We start from the raw sequence: 15,524 nt of genomic DNA on the forward strand, positions 1-15,524 counted from the left end.
AGTAACTGGGCTTCCCTGTAGGCGCATGGATATTATTCTATCACTTACAGCATTGTACCTCATGACTGATCTGGATATGTTCTTTTTGACGATGAATGCCAGGTTCTGACTCAATGGCACCTGACAACAACAACAACATGTTTCTATAGTTAACTTAGTACCAGCTTCCCCTAGAATATTATAAACATTGTTGTTATATGCCGTGGAGTCGGTTCTGACTCATAGCGACCCTGTACAGGGTTTCCAAGGCTGTAAATCTTTATGGGAGCAGAAAGCCTCATCTTTCTACCATGGAACAGCTGGTAGTTTCGAACCCCTGACCTTGTGGTTGGCAGCCCAACTCGTAACCACTAAATACAATCTCCTAAATATAGCCACTGAGAAACTATACCAAAAAAAAAAAACCACAACAAAATGAAAGGAGAAGGGATCCAAAAAGACTCACTACAATTAAAAACAAAACAATGCACAAAAGAAAGCAGTACTAAAGAACAAAGATAAAGAAGGCTCGGTGGTGGTGGTTGTGCAATGTCGAATCATTTCCAATGCATGGTGACCCTGTATAGGGTTTCTGAGGCTGTAAAGATTTACGGAAGCAGAAAGCCTCCTCTTTCTCCCATGGAGCAGCTGGTGGGTTCAAATTGCTGATCTTGTGGTTAGCAGCCCAACATGTACCCCACTAAGCTGCCAGGACATCTTAAAGAGGCTTAAGATGCACAGCAGAACAAATATCAAAATGGCAGTAGTAAGTCACTTCTAATTACAATTATAATGAATATAATGGAATAAATGCTCCAATAAAAAGGCAGAGAGCAGCAGAATTAATACAAAGATGCACTCTTTACAAGAGACAGACATACCTTAAACCCAACAAGACAAATAGGTTGAACATGAAAATAAAGATGAGCATTGTTGTTGTTGTCAGGTGCCATCGAGTTGGAACCAACTCATAGCGACCCCATGCACAGCAGAACGAAACAATGTCCGATCCTGGGCCAACCTCACTACCGCTGCCACACTCGATGCCGTCAATGATGCCATCTGGCCAATCCATCTCGTTGTGGGTCTTCCTCTTTTTCTCTGACCCTCCATCTTACCCAGCATGACATCCTTCTCTAGTGACTGTTCCCTCCTGACAATATGTCCAAAGTATGAGAGACGAAGTTTAACCATCTTGGCCTCCAAGGAGCACTCTGGCTGCACTTCTTCCAAAACAGATCTATTGGTTCTTTTGGCAGTCCATGGCACTTTCAGTATTCTCCTCCAACACCACAATTCAAAGGCATCAATTCTTCTACGATCTTCCTTATTCACTGTCCAGCTTTTGCATCCATATGAGGTTATTGAAAATACCATGGCTTGGGTCAGGCGTACCTTAGTCCTCAAGCTGACATCTCTGCTCTTCAACACTTTAAAAAGTTCCTGTGCAGCAGATTTGCCTAATGCAATATGTCGTCTAATCTCTTGACTGCTACTTGTAAGAAATTCTATATATCACTGCTATAATTGGCCTGGAGTCCTTGTGTAGCACTATGAGTTAATGCACCAGACTGTAAAGTCGTTTGAACTACAAGCTCGGTGGTTCAAGCTCACCAGTTGCTCCTTGGAAACCCTATGCAGGGTTGCTATGGGTCGGCACCAACTTGGCAGCACTTAACAACAACAACAACAATTATATCTTAAGGAATCCTAGTTTGGTGCTGCAGAATAAGCACTGAGCCACAAGGTTGGTTTGAACCTCAAGGTCGACAGTTCAAACTCACCAGCCACTCCTCAGACAGCCTACACAGGATTGCTATAAGTCAGAACCGAGTTGATTGCACTTAACAACATATTGCATCTTTATATTTCATGTGCCCCATAACATAATTTTATCTTTACCTTTTATATATTTGTTATTAAAAGCACAAAGGGCAAAGTATAAATACGTTGTTAGTAGCCCTTATACTTGTCCATGCAATTCTTTTTATTAGAGATCTTTCTTTTCATTAATAGTTTTGAATTACTTTCTAGTGTCTTTTCCTTTCCATCTACAGAAGTCCCATTAGTTCTGGGATATATTGATTTAATAATAAATTTGTATTTAACTGGGCTCAGTAATACATTACTATGGTCACACAGGACTCAGACACCATTCTTGCTTGGCATATTATGGGTTTTATGTAGTCATTCTTCATGAATATGGAAGTGTTTTAATTGTAGAGAAAGGCACTGTGGTCATGTTTGGGGGCCTATCTTTTCCTCATGTCAGTGGAACGATGCCAATCCTAGGGACCCAGCTCAGAGCTGAGGCAGAAGGCTGTGGAAAATTTCAGTCTGGCAGCCTTGACTTCCCCAGCACTTCCTCAGCATCCAACTCCTCTGGGACCCATGTAACTTCTAGTCATGCTCTGTTAAGTCATGTGACTTCATTGAGTTGAGTCTTCAGGTCTGCCAGGACTACTTTATTTTTTTCATTACCCTCATTTTGCTTCAAAGGTTTGTTTGGTCTCATACGTACTGAATATTCTACATATAAATTAAGCGCCATCCAGTCGGTTCTGACTCATAGTACCCTGTATAAGGTTTCCAAGGAGCATCTGGTAAGTTTCAACTGCCAACCTTGCAGCTAGAAGTCCATTGTTTATCCTACAACATCACATCAGGACTATATTGTATGTATTGTTATTAAGTGCCATTGAGTTAGTTCCAAGGAATGGCTGATGGTTTGAATTGCCGACCTTTCAGTTCAAAACGACCTGTGGTTGAGTGCTTCTTCTACAACACCACTAACTAAAGAGAAGCTTTCTTAGTTGCCCCAGAACCATCACTTTACTTTATAGTCAGGAATTTGAAGGCCTGTTCATCTTATTATTCTCAGGACTTTTGGAGTCTGGGGTCTTTCCAGCTCTCTGCTTCCCTTTCTGTTTCTTTCTCACTTAGCATAGCTAAGTAGTGGTCTCCCTTTAAGCACCCAGGCCCAAAAGAGTAGTTGCCCTCTGACCTTTCTTTTGAGAACCTGAACAAGGTTCTTTTTAGCCCATGTCCTGGGGTGAACCACTGGGTGAACCACTGATTTCAATCTTCATCCTTCCTTGCCATATCTTTCACTTGTCTTCTCTTATATTATTGTCCTGGGTGGTGGAAATGATCATTCATTCCAGGTTGCTAACCAAAAGGTTGGAGGAGAAAGTCCACCCAGAGGAACCTTGGAAGAAAGGCCTGGTGAACCACTTTCAAAAGATCAGCCATTGAAAACCTTGTGGAGCACAGTTCTACTCTGACACACACTGAGTTTCCATGAGTTAGAATCAATGGCAACTGTTTTGTTTATTTTAATATCATTGCCCTTTCCTTAGTTATTCATAATAGAAACTAGAATTCTATAGTTCATCATCATATTAAATTTGTAATCCAATCTTACCTATTCTGTTCTTAAAGAGATCAACTAAACCTCTAAGGATTTTAGTGCTGTTTTTCCTGTACATTGCTATAGTTAGATGCCATTGAGTTGGTCCCTGTGCAAAACAGAAGGAAACATTGCCCAGTAATGCACCATCCTCACAATTGTTCTGTTATGCTTGTGCCCTTTGCTGCTGCCATTGTGTCAGTCCATCTCATGGGAGGAGGGGGTTTTCCTGTTTCTTGATTTCCCTCCACTTTACCAAGCATGATGTCTTTATCCAGGAACTGATCCCTCCTGATAATATGTCTGAAGTTTGAGAGACAAAGTCTCACCATCCTCTCTTCTAAGGGGCCTTCTTGCTATACTTCTTCTAATACAGATTTGTTTGTTCTTCTGGCATTCCATGCTACTTTCAGTATTCTTCTCCAATATCATAACTCATCACTTCTTCTACACTCTTCCTTCGTCACTGCCCAACTTTCACACATATCTGAGGCGATTGAAAATACTATGGCTTGGATCAGGTGTACCCTAATCTTCAAATTTATATCTTTGCTCTTGAACACTTTAAAGAGGTTTTGTGCATCAGATGTGCCTAAAACAATGTGTCAGCTGATTTCTTTACTGCTCCTTCCATCAAGTTTGATCATGGATCCAAGCAAAATGAAGTCTTTGACAACTTCAATCTTTTCCTTATTTATCATGATATTGTGTATTGGTCTAGTGGTGAGGATTTTTGTTTTCTTTACATTTCAGTGCAATCCATACTGAAGGCTGTAGGTTGTTGTTGTTGTTTTTAAATCTTCATCACTAAGTATTTTAAGTCCTCTTTGCTTCCATCAAGCAAGGTTGTATCATCTGCATATTGCAGGTTATTAATGAGTCTTCCTCCAATCCTGATGCCACGTTTTTCTTCATATAATCCAGCTTCTTAAATTATTTGCTCAGCATGCAGGTTGAATAAGTATGGTAGAAACATACAACCCTGGTGCACACCCTTCCTGATTCAGTATTCCCTTGTTCTGTTCAAACTATGTACAGGTTCTTATGAGCACAATTAAGTGTTCTGGTATACCCATTCTTTGCGATGTTACTCATAGCTTGTTATGATCCACACAATCAAATGCATCTGCATAAGCAGTAAAGTACAAGTAAACATATTTCTGGTATTTTCTGCTTTCAGCCAAGATCCATCAGACCTCAGCAATGATACCCCTGGTTCCACGTCCTTCTCTGAATCTAGCTTGATTTTCTGGAAGATCCTTATTATGTAGTGTTGCAGCCATTTAAAAATTATTTTCAACAAAATTTTACTTGTGTGTGATATGAATGATATTGTTAGATGATTTCCATTTTCCATTGGGTCACCTCTCTTTGGAACAGGCACAAATATGAAATCTCTTACAGTTGGTTGGACAGGTAACTGCCTTCCAAATTTCTTGGCATCCATGAGTGAGTGGCTCCAGTGCTACATCAGTTTGTGGAAAGATTTCAATTTGTACTCCATCAATTCTTGGAGCCTTGTTTTTCACCAATATCTTCAATGCACTTTCCATCTGTCCTTGATCATATAATACCTCTTGAAATGGTTGAGCATTGACCATTTCTTTTTGGTACAGTAATTCTGTGTATACCTCCCATTTTTTTTTTTTTTTTTGATGCTTTTTGCATTATTCAATGCTTTGTCCATAGAATCCTTCAAGTCAAGGCTTGAATGTGTTTTTCAATTCTTACACCTTGAAAAATGTTGGGCATGTTCTTCCCTTTTAGCGTTCTTATTCCAGGTCTTCACACATTTCATTATAATAACTGACTTTGTCTTCTTGAGGTGCCTTTTGAAATTTTCTTTTCAGCTCTTTGACTTCCTCATTTCTTCCATTCACTTTAGCATCTCTATGGTGGAAAGCAAACTGTAGGGTGTCTTCTGACATTCATTTTGGTCTTTTCTTTCTTTCCTGTGTTTTGCTTTCTTCCTGTATGATATTCTTCATGTCATCCTACAACTCTTCTGGTCTTATGTCATTAGTTCCTAATGCATCAACGCTGTCCTTGAGACCTAAATTCAGGTGAGATATGTTCAAGGTCATCTTTTGGCTTTCATAGACTTGTTTCAGTTTTCTTCAGCTTCAACCTGAACTTGCATATGAGCAATTAAATGTCTGTTTCTCAGTCTGATGATATTGAACTTTTCCACAATCAATTTGATTCCTGTGTATTCATCTGGCAAAGCCCATGTTGTTTAAATGCATTTGCAATGAATAAGTTACTGGTGTTGCAAGATTCTATCATGCAAAAGTAGTTAGAAGATCATGTTTTCTAACTACTGATTCTTCCCCTTCGTTTCTAATCTTCACATTCCAATCACCAGTTATTAGCAATACATCTTGACAGCAAATTTAATCAGTCTCACAATGAAGAAGTTGGTAGAATTCTTCCATTTCATCATCATTCTCTTGAGTGATTGGTACATAAATTTGAATAATAGTGGTACTAACTGGTCATCTTGTAGGCATATAGATTCTGTGCTATCACAGACAGTGCTGTACTTCAAAACAGATCTTGAAATATTCTTTTTGACAGTGAATGCAAAGCCATTCCTCCTCAATTTGTTGTTTCTGACATAGTAAACTGTCGGGGACCGGCCTCGACATAGGTGTTGGATTCACGAGTGTTTGGTTCACGAGGAGGAGATATCTGGCGGCAATAGGGATAGCAAAAGAATACACAGAAAGACAAAAAGAGGGAGACAAAGAGACACCCCAAAACCAGGGTGGATGCATTACTGGCGTCAGGCAGATCAGGCGTGGTGAACATATTAGACAGGAGGGCAGTAAGATCCCGCATGGTATACATCTTAGCTAAGCAGCAGTACACACCCTTTACTAGCTGGTCAGTAACGCATGCCTAGTCAGCCACACAGCACGTTCTCTAAGCTGTACTGCACACTTTCACCGCCTGCCTGTAAGGCACGGCCTGCCAAGCTGTAAAGCATGTCTTCACTGCCTGCCTGTTCGTAATGCACACCTGGGCCGACCTGCGCCTCTGTTTTATTTAGGGGAGGAGCTTCACACCAAGCTGGGAGGGACTAAGACAAGGTACAGCTAACATCAGTAATTTTCCAGACATTCAGGCACCTTTACATCGTACATCGCTGGTTCGAATCCTAGGCCCACAACTTGGATTCTCAGGCTCAATTAACATATCTATAGCCCCTGAGCTCAGTTGGGGGAAGGTAAGAGGGAAGGACAAAAGGCTTGGGAGGAGTCCCGCTGTTTTGGCTTCCTGAGCCAGGTTCTCAGGAACTTTGGCTGAAAAGCCTGCACCTGGGACAGGTTTAGGGAGGATGGCTTTATTGTCTATAGAACAAAGAACCGGGAAGTGGCTAAGCTATTTTAGTTAATCCTTCGGAGAAAAGCTCAACCTTTGAAACCTTTACAGTCTCGGCTTAAGGAAAATATTACATTTATCTGTGGATATCAGGGCTCATGTATGGAATTAGTAATAAACGTAACTGGACACTAAGATGGAAAACAATTTGCCATGACTGCCCGATGGCCAGAATCGGTTCCTCAGAGCCTGCGGCCTGTATAGTCGACACGGTCTGCAACAGTAAACCATATGATTGTCCATTTCAGCTCACTAATGCCTAAGATCTTTATGCATGCCATTTCATTTTTTACAACTTCCAATTTTCCTAGATTCATTTTGTTACACTCCATGTTCTGATTATCAATGAATATTTGAAGTTGTTTCTCCTCATTTTGAATTGTGCATTATCAGCACATGAAGGTCCATTAGCAACCAATCTTTTAGTCTTTGGCCCTGTATTTGTTTTTCAGCTGACGTGAACAAGAGATGGAGAATATCAATGGAAGAGATCCCATTACTCTGTCTACAGTGAATGCCAGCACAGAAGACCTGGCGTTGGAATTCAAGGTAACTCACTATCATAGTTTCTATACAGCTTCATGTGCTGCCACAAGGCTTCAGGAAGGCCCTGGTTGTACTCAACCTCCATCACCTTGGCAGGGCTCTAACTGAGCTCAATCCTACCTTGCTTACAGGAAGAAGAGCTGAATTCTGAGGAAACCAAGAGGACTGAAGAGAAAGGACACAACCTGGGGTATGTGCTGGGGCCTCACACTCACTAGAGGTACAAGTGTTTGAAATCCAGTTAATTTAGGACCTAAGGGCCAGGGGCTGCTAAATGTGATCACTAGTTTTAGCAGTTGAAACCCACCAGCTGCTCCTCAAAAGAATAGATCTTGTGATACCCCCTTGTAAAGACTACAGCCTAGGAAACCATATGGGGGAAATTCTACCCTATAATAGGGTCACTATAAGTTGGAATTGTCTCCATGGCATACAACATATACATACATGTATTGTAGTTGTTGTTAAGTGCCATCAAGTTGGTTTTGACTCATAGCAACGCTGTATAGGGTTTCCTAGAAGAGGTTAGTGAGTTTGAACCGCTGACCTTGAGGTTCAAACTGACCCGGCAGTTGAGCGATTATCCTACAGTGCCACACCAGGACTCCACATGTGTGTTAACATACTATCAATTTTGTACATCACTATTTTGTATTTATGGTTTTCCCTATTATCATTTTATACATTACATTTCTATGAGTTGACAGTAAAGTTCATGTGAATTTCTCATGATTGCATAATATTTCATATTTTCATGGCAGCATAGTTCTTAATAACATAACTTATAGATTCAGACTGCTTGGGTCTCTATCTGAACTCTACCCAGTGGTGTACTGGTAAATGTTTAAAGAATTGGCACTCTGAGTGTAATTTTGCCATGAATTTTGTTTGATACTTTTACTCAACTTAATGAATAAAACAAGATATTAATAAACATTGTCTATAATTATCATGTATATGTTAACCTTTATAGACCATATAGTTTTTTTGCACCTACTCAACACTGACATTTTAGTGGGGAAATGATACTAGCCCCAAATGATGCTTAACAAAGGGCTGTGTAACTTGACACTTGAATTGTAATTTAATGATCCGTGTTCCAAACAAAACAGTCAGTTGGGTCATGATTTGCAGCAATGGCTAATTTCAAGCCAATAATTGAACATGAAGTTCTGAAGAGATGCTCAATAGCACATCATTATATAAGATTGCTACATATACGTAAACCAAAAAACAACCACCGCCATCAAGTTGAGTCTGACTAATGGTGACCCTGTATATGGTTTCTGAGACTGTAAATCTTTATAGGAGCAGACAGTCTCATCTTTCTCCCTTCGAGCATCTGGTGGGTTTGAACTACCGACCTTGAGGTTAGCAGCCCAATGCCTAACCCACAGAACAACCAGGGCTCCTTACATATACATGTTGTTGTTGTTGAGTGTCATCAAGTCAGTTCCAACTCATAACAACCCTGTACAAAGTTTCTAAGGAGAGGTTGGTGAGTTTGACCTTGTGGTTAGCTGTCCAGGGCTTATCCTACAGAACCACACCAGGACTCCTACATATATAGGTTGTTGTCAAGTGCCGTTGAGTTGGTTGCAACTCATAGTGACCCTGTATAGGGTTTCCAAGGAGCAGCTGGTGAGCTTGAACCGCCGACCTTGCAACTCAAACGGCTTTGCAGTCTAGCGCATTAACCCACAGTGCCACATCAGGACTCCTACATATATATAAAGAGGTATAAATACCTTAAGAGCCTAGATAATAGTAAAATGTAGTAAAATAATTTGAATTTTTTAGCATTAGTATAATTTATAAAATAATATTTATATTACCTTTGTTTTTAATGTAATTCATTTAATTATAGTTTAAGTAATTTAATTTTTAGTAATGCCTCTCACAATACCTGGAAAATTAACCTTCAACACTTGCAAACTTAGACTAATCAGCTTCTGTGCACCAGTTATTAGACAAGTTACTTCTTCTCTACCTGTAAGACAGGAAAACATTAGGACATACTTGAAAGGATCTTTGTATATTTTGTCAACCCTTTCTTGAAACCTGACTTAGGCTGGGTTCTCTAGAGAAACAAAACCAATGAAACACACACATATATATGTATGTGTGTGTGTGTATATATATATATCTCGAGAGAGAGAGAGAAAGAGAAGTTTATGTCAAGGAAATGACTCACACAGTTGTAGAGGTGGGCGAGTCCCAAGTCCAGGTCAGATGAACCAAGATTGGCAGGTCAGATCGCAGACAGGCAGGCAGCTCTGGCAGATCACAAGGTAGACTGCTGCTGAATCCCAGGATTGGTAGGTAATAGAGCAGACCACTGACTCAAGTCTAAAGAACTGGAGGCCAGAGGACAAGCCAGATACAAGATTCAGACCGAGCAAAAAATCAAGCAAGCCTTGCCTGAGGGTCCAGTGTATACAGGAAACAGGCCACACCCCCAAGGAAGCTTCCTTTCAACTGACCTGGCTGCTCATAGCTGACTCATCATTAGAGTTAATTATATTATATTCGATCTCATCTTGCATGATAACTACATCTCAACTACCAAACCACTGACAACCCCAGCTTAATCAAATTGACACAAAGCCTTAACAATCACAACACCTTAAACAATTCTGATGAGTAATTGTGTCCAGTTCTCCAAAAATTCACCAGCAATATTTTCCCATGTGAAAAAATTCACTGGTTATATAGATAGAAAATCATGCCTTAAAGTTATAACTTGTATTTCTTTAAATCCTAGTAAAGGTACACATTTGCCCCTGTTAGATTTCTTTTCTGAATTTGTGTCTGAGTTACTTTTCTTCTTTGTCAACTTCAATAGAATCTGGACTGTGAACCTCATTTCCTTTCTTCGAAAGTACTAAAATAACATATACAAAGATTTAGTATACTTAATGTTCCTCACAGCCCGCTAATCTATCCTTTACAGATTCTACCAAAATTGCCTAAAGCATGACTACAAACTTCCTTGTTTAAAAGTCTCTATGTGTCTCCATTGGCTCCTGAACAGAGTTCACCTCCATACAGAGTGCTCCGCTTCTTGTTATACTTTCTACCCAACTTGACTTTCTACCATTTACTTGTATCACTCCCTTTCTATAGTCACTGTATGCTCTAGTCAGACTCCACTACCAATTGCTCCTTATATACAACTCTCTTTATTTATTTTACTGTTTTTTTCTCTAATTTTTAAATTTAGAAAAGCTTCAAGTCTGCAGAAATATTCTTAGAATCATAGACTGAAAAACAGTATCACTTTCCTCTATATTAATTAATTATATAAAGATTTGTTAAAACAAACGTGTATAGCCCTACCTACTGGGCACGTTCTCTCAGGTTTGTTTGCCTGCTAAAGGATTCCTGCATGTGGTAGTGTTTTCCTTCCTGTCTGCCAATGCACATCTGACTGACTGTTCAAATCTATGGGTTTTTCTAGTTTTTCGGGAAGAATACTCAAAGTGTCCTCTCAGATGAATAGACTACTTTATGAATATGGAAAGAGAGCAGCCCATTGTCCCTTGGGAACAGAGGGAGGAGTAAGTCCCAGGAGTCTCCCTATTATGACCAGTGTCTACTTCTGTGATAGATGATTACCTAAGATACTGCTAGGCCTTAGGGTTGCTTAGGACTGCTGTCCATTGGCACATTTTGGTCTGGTCTTTTAGGCATTGTCAGAACTCGCCTAACTTCTCTGACTTAATAATTTTCTTGTTGACAATGAACAAATTCTGCCATGGACTAGGTATAAATCCTGGGAATAGATACAAATGGCATGGCGTAATTTTTGTACCTCAACTTTTGACTTCTCATCAGGAGGAACCGACAGCCTCTCAACAAGGTGAGAGTTTTCTTCAAAACTCATGCCAGCTTATTCAAGAAAATCCTGTTGGGCCTGTTGTGTTTAGGTAAGACAATGAGACTTCAGGGAAGTAAGAACCACAATCATTCTAGCAATATCGACTCTTGTCAAGATGATTGCCATGTGGAAAACAATGTTCTATATAGACTGACCCAAAGAGTTATTTGATATATGGATCATAATTACTTGAAGCTAAAACACACTTTATTGAGTTGCACTTCCAGGGATAAGTAAAATCTGATGGTAAACTATTTTTCAAAACTGTATAATTTGATAGATTTAAGTATCATAATACTTAAGTCTATATCTGCTGCCCAAAACCTCTTTAAGGTGTTCAAAAGCAAAGATGTCAGTTTGAGGACTAAAGTGTGCCTGACTCAAGCCATGGTATTTTCGAAAGCTTCATATGCATGTGCAAGTTGTACAGTGAATAAGGAATACTGTAGAAGAATTGCTGCATTTGAGTCATGGTGTTGGAGAAGAATATTAAAGGTACCATCAGCTGCCAGAAGAACAAACAAATTGTTTTGGAAGAAGTACAACCAGAGTGCTCCTTAGAAGCTAGGATGGCCATACTTCATCTCCCATACTTCAGACATGTTATTAAGAGGGACCAGTCCCTGGAGAAGGACATCATAGTTGGTAAAGTGGAGGGTCAGTAAAAAAGAGGGAGACCCCAACAAGATGGATTGGCACTGTGGCAGCAACAATGGACTCAAGCATAGCAGTCATTGTGAGGATGAAATAGGACCAGGCGTTGTTTCATTCTTTTGTACATTCTTTGTCACTATGGGTCGGAACCAGCTCGATGACTCCTAACAACAAGTATTTCAAATAACATAAGCTTCTCTCTTTTTGAGTATCTTATCTAGGGCATGGTTCATATTGTCTTTACAAGAGAAGTTAGTTCCATACATACTAGTTTCCTAGTAAGAACAATGATATAAAATATTTTTGAAAGAGAATAAAACTGTTTAAAATGGACTGTTAGCATGATATGGAACCTCATTGTCAACAGTATATATGAGGATGGTGAGATCAAAATGATATTTTTGTGGGGAGTCAAAGAGCCATGGTGAGGACCATATGACTTATCTTCCTTGGTAGTAGCATTGTTTGCCACATTTCTTACCACATGGCTTTGCTCAAGAGGAAAGGTTAAAATAATGGGCTTTAATGTTTGGAGAAATGGTTACTGGCTTTTGCAGAGCCTAATGGTCGGAAACCCTGTACAGGGTCGCTATGGGTCGGAACCGACTCGAAGGCACTTAACAACAACAACAACAAATGGTGGGTGCTAATCAAATCTACTCCATGGGGCCAAAGGAAAATAGTGAAAATAAATAAACAGCTAGATTTCTATCCTGGTCTTGCAAACTGAAGCTCAGTCCAACAATTAGGGCTACCTGGCAAGGTCTCTGGATGGGTCTTCTTGTTTTAAGTCCCATATGTTCATGATTGGAGCTTCATTTGCCCATTGGGAATGCTACCTTGTTAATTCTTACCCTGCACCATCTCTTTTTAGCATATGCTGCCTATTTCCTGGCAGCCTGCATTCTGGATTTCCAGAGGGCACTGGCATTGTTCGTCCTCACCTGTTTGGTGCTCTTGATCCTGGCTCACCGTTTATTGAAGAGGCTGTTGGGTAAAAAATTAACAAGATGTCTGAAGCCCTTTGAAAACTCCCGCCTGAAGCTTTGGGCAAAATGGTAAGATATGAAATATCAATATCCCTGACCCCACAACTTGTCCGAAACCCAGTTGGCTTCCCTTTTTCTTTCTCAGTAGTTCCTGAGATGCCTCCCTGGCACTCACCCATGTTTTTAGGCCTTCACTCATACTTTTCAAAACCAAAGCCATCCCACCACAGTTCCCAGGGTGTCCACTCAAACTCCATGCATGTCAGAATAGAACTGTACTAAATTCATTAGCATTATGGAGTTTGAAAACTGGTTTTTATTCACTTTGAGTGACGTGGATTCCAGTGAGAACAGCTCTGAAGTTCAATGTTGACTTGTAATACCTTTTGTTATTATTGCTCTTAAGGCCTCTCAATGGACAACACACTCTTTCTTTTTTTTTCACTGTTTTCATATGTGATCTCCCTTCTAATTTTTGCCCTTAAACTTAAAGGACTCAAACAGCCATGAGGAAACTAGTTTGTGTACTGATCAAGTATGTTTGGTATATTAAAGATACATAGGATACATAAGTAGAGTCCTGGTGTGACTCTGTGGGTTAATGCACTGGACCACAAACTCATTTGAACCGTAAGGCAGGCAGTTCAAGCTCACCAGCTGCTCCTCAGAAGCCCTAGACCAGGTTACTATGAGTCAGAATAGACTCCATGGCACTTAACAACAAAAAGATACATAAGTAATAGGCTTGTAGTTTGATTTATACTTTTATCTGTGGGGATGTGGTTGAAAAATTGGGTGGAAAAGATCCACGATTGGGGGTGGAGGGCAATGCACACATTTTCTAGTTTAATATTTTGGTTATTCAGTGGACCAATCATTAAAAAAATGGTCTTTTATAACACATACTGATATGGAAACTGGAAGGTGTGGAAGTCATAGGGTTTGTGTCCTGTGGTTGGAATCCTTCCACTTTGTTCTATGAGTAAAGAAGTTGAGGGAAGATGGGTGGTAGGTTGGGAGCCACCAGGTGAACAATTCACAATACCTTTGTGTCTGATCTACAATAAACAATCTACAATTGTTCGTTGACAATAAACTACTGAGTTATTTTAGTAATCTTTAGAGTGAAATTTTTTTTTTGAGGTAAAGTTTATGATTTCTCCTTCATTCATTCCCTCTTTGGCATTCCCTCTTCAGGGTGTTTGGAGGACTCTCCTTGATTGGTCTTATCCTATGGCTGGCTCTAGACACAGCTCAGAAGCCAGAGCAGCTGATCTCCTTCGCAGGAATCTGCATGTTTGTCCTCATCCTCTTTGCCTGCTCCAAACACCACAGTGCAGTGAGTTTTGGGTATGCAACCTGGGCATAGTAACACATAGCCAAGGGCCAAATACTAATTGAAAGTGAATGTGCCAATTATTCATTACAGTGTGTCTTAGTTTTTCAGGCTGCCACAACAAAATGCCACAAATTGGGTGATTTGAAAGCCTAGAGTTTTTATTTCTCACAGCTCTGGAGGGTAGAAGCCCAAATCAGGCATCCGCTCTGGAGAGGTTTCTTCCTTGCTATATAATCTGGGTTTGGTGTTCCTTAATGTGAGGATGTGTGGATGGATCTTCATGTGGTCTCCTCCCCCTGAGTGTTTCTCTGTGTCTATTTTGCTCATTTTATAAAACATTACTTAGAAGGGATTAGATTTATTATTGTTGTTGGTGCTGTTGACTCGATTCCGACTCATAGCGACCCTGTATAGAATTTTTGAGAAGCATGTGGTAAACTTAAACCACCGACCTTGCAGTTCAAATGGCTTTGCAGTCTGGCACGTTTACCCACAGCACCACAACATTTCTAAACTGGTATGTCCACATTAACATAACAAAAGAAATGCCTTGCCGATTTCCAAACATTCACAAGAACAGGGATTAGAACTCCAACACACAATTTTGTTATGTTATTGTTGTTGTCCTGGTGTGGCGCTGTAGGATTAGCACTGGACTGCTAACCACATGGTGTGGCGCTGTAGGATCAGCACTGGACTTCTAACCACAAAGTTGGTAGTTCAAACCCACCAGTTGTTCCTGGAAAACCCTATTGTGGTTGTTATTGTTAGGTACCATTGAGTCGGTACCAACCCACAGTGACCTTATTTATGCACAGCAGAACAAAACACTGCCCGATCCTGAACCAACCTTACTACTGTTGCCACACTTGAATCCATCAATGCTGCCACTTGACCAATCCATCTCATTGGGGGTCTTCCTCTTTTTCTCTGACCCTCAACCTTACCAAGCATGATATCCTTCTCCAGTGACTGGTCACTATTTGTCAGAACTGGCTCATAGCACTTAAAAACAATCTGGTATGTGCTCATTAACATAACAAAAGAAAAGTCTGATATCCAAACATTCACAGGTATAAGAATTAGAACTCTTGCATACAATTTTGCTGTTGTTGTTAAGTGCCAGGGAGTTGGTTCTGATTCATAGCAACCCTGCATAGGGCTACCAAGGCTGTAAGTCTTTGTAGGAGCAGAAAGCCTCATCTTTCTCCCATGGAACAGCTGGTGGGCTCAACTCAACAGCCTTGTCCAATTGCTTATCCTATAAAACCACCCATTCCCACACAATTTTAGGGAACACAATTTAATCCCAAACTCAAAGGCATAGAACTGAATTCTTTCTTT

General features: G+C 40.2%; 1 protein-coding gene across 1 annotated transcript in view; it reads left to right on the forward strand.

The window, feature by feature from the left end:
- Positions 1-7,240: 7,240 nt before the first annotated feature.
- Positions 7,241-15,524, forward strand: part of LOC102814488 (sodium/nucleoside cotransporter 2-like) — a 24,804-nt gene continuing 16,520 nt past the window's right edge. Inside the window, 5 exon segments of the mRNA XM_006831860.1 lie at positions 7,241-7,321; positions 7,450-7,538; positions 11,156-11,247; positions 12,727-12,910; positions 14,039-14,180. Of these exon segments, the coding sequence (XP_006831923.1) occupies positions 7,241-7,321; positions 7,450-7,538; positions 11,156-11,247; positions 12,727-12,910; positions 14,039-14,180 (588 nt within the window).

Source organism: Chrysochloris asiatica, unplaced genomic scaffold (assembly GCF_000296735.1).
Source record: "Chrysochloris asiatica unplaced genomic scaffold, ChrAsi1.0 scaffold00004, whole genome shotgun sequence".
Taxonomy (NCBI): domain Eukaryota; kingdom Metazoa; phylum Chordata; class Mammalia; order Afrosoricida; family Chrysochloridae; genus Chrysochloris; species Chrysochloris asiatica.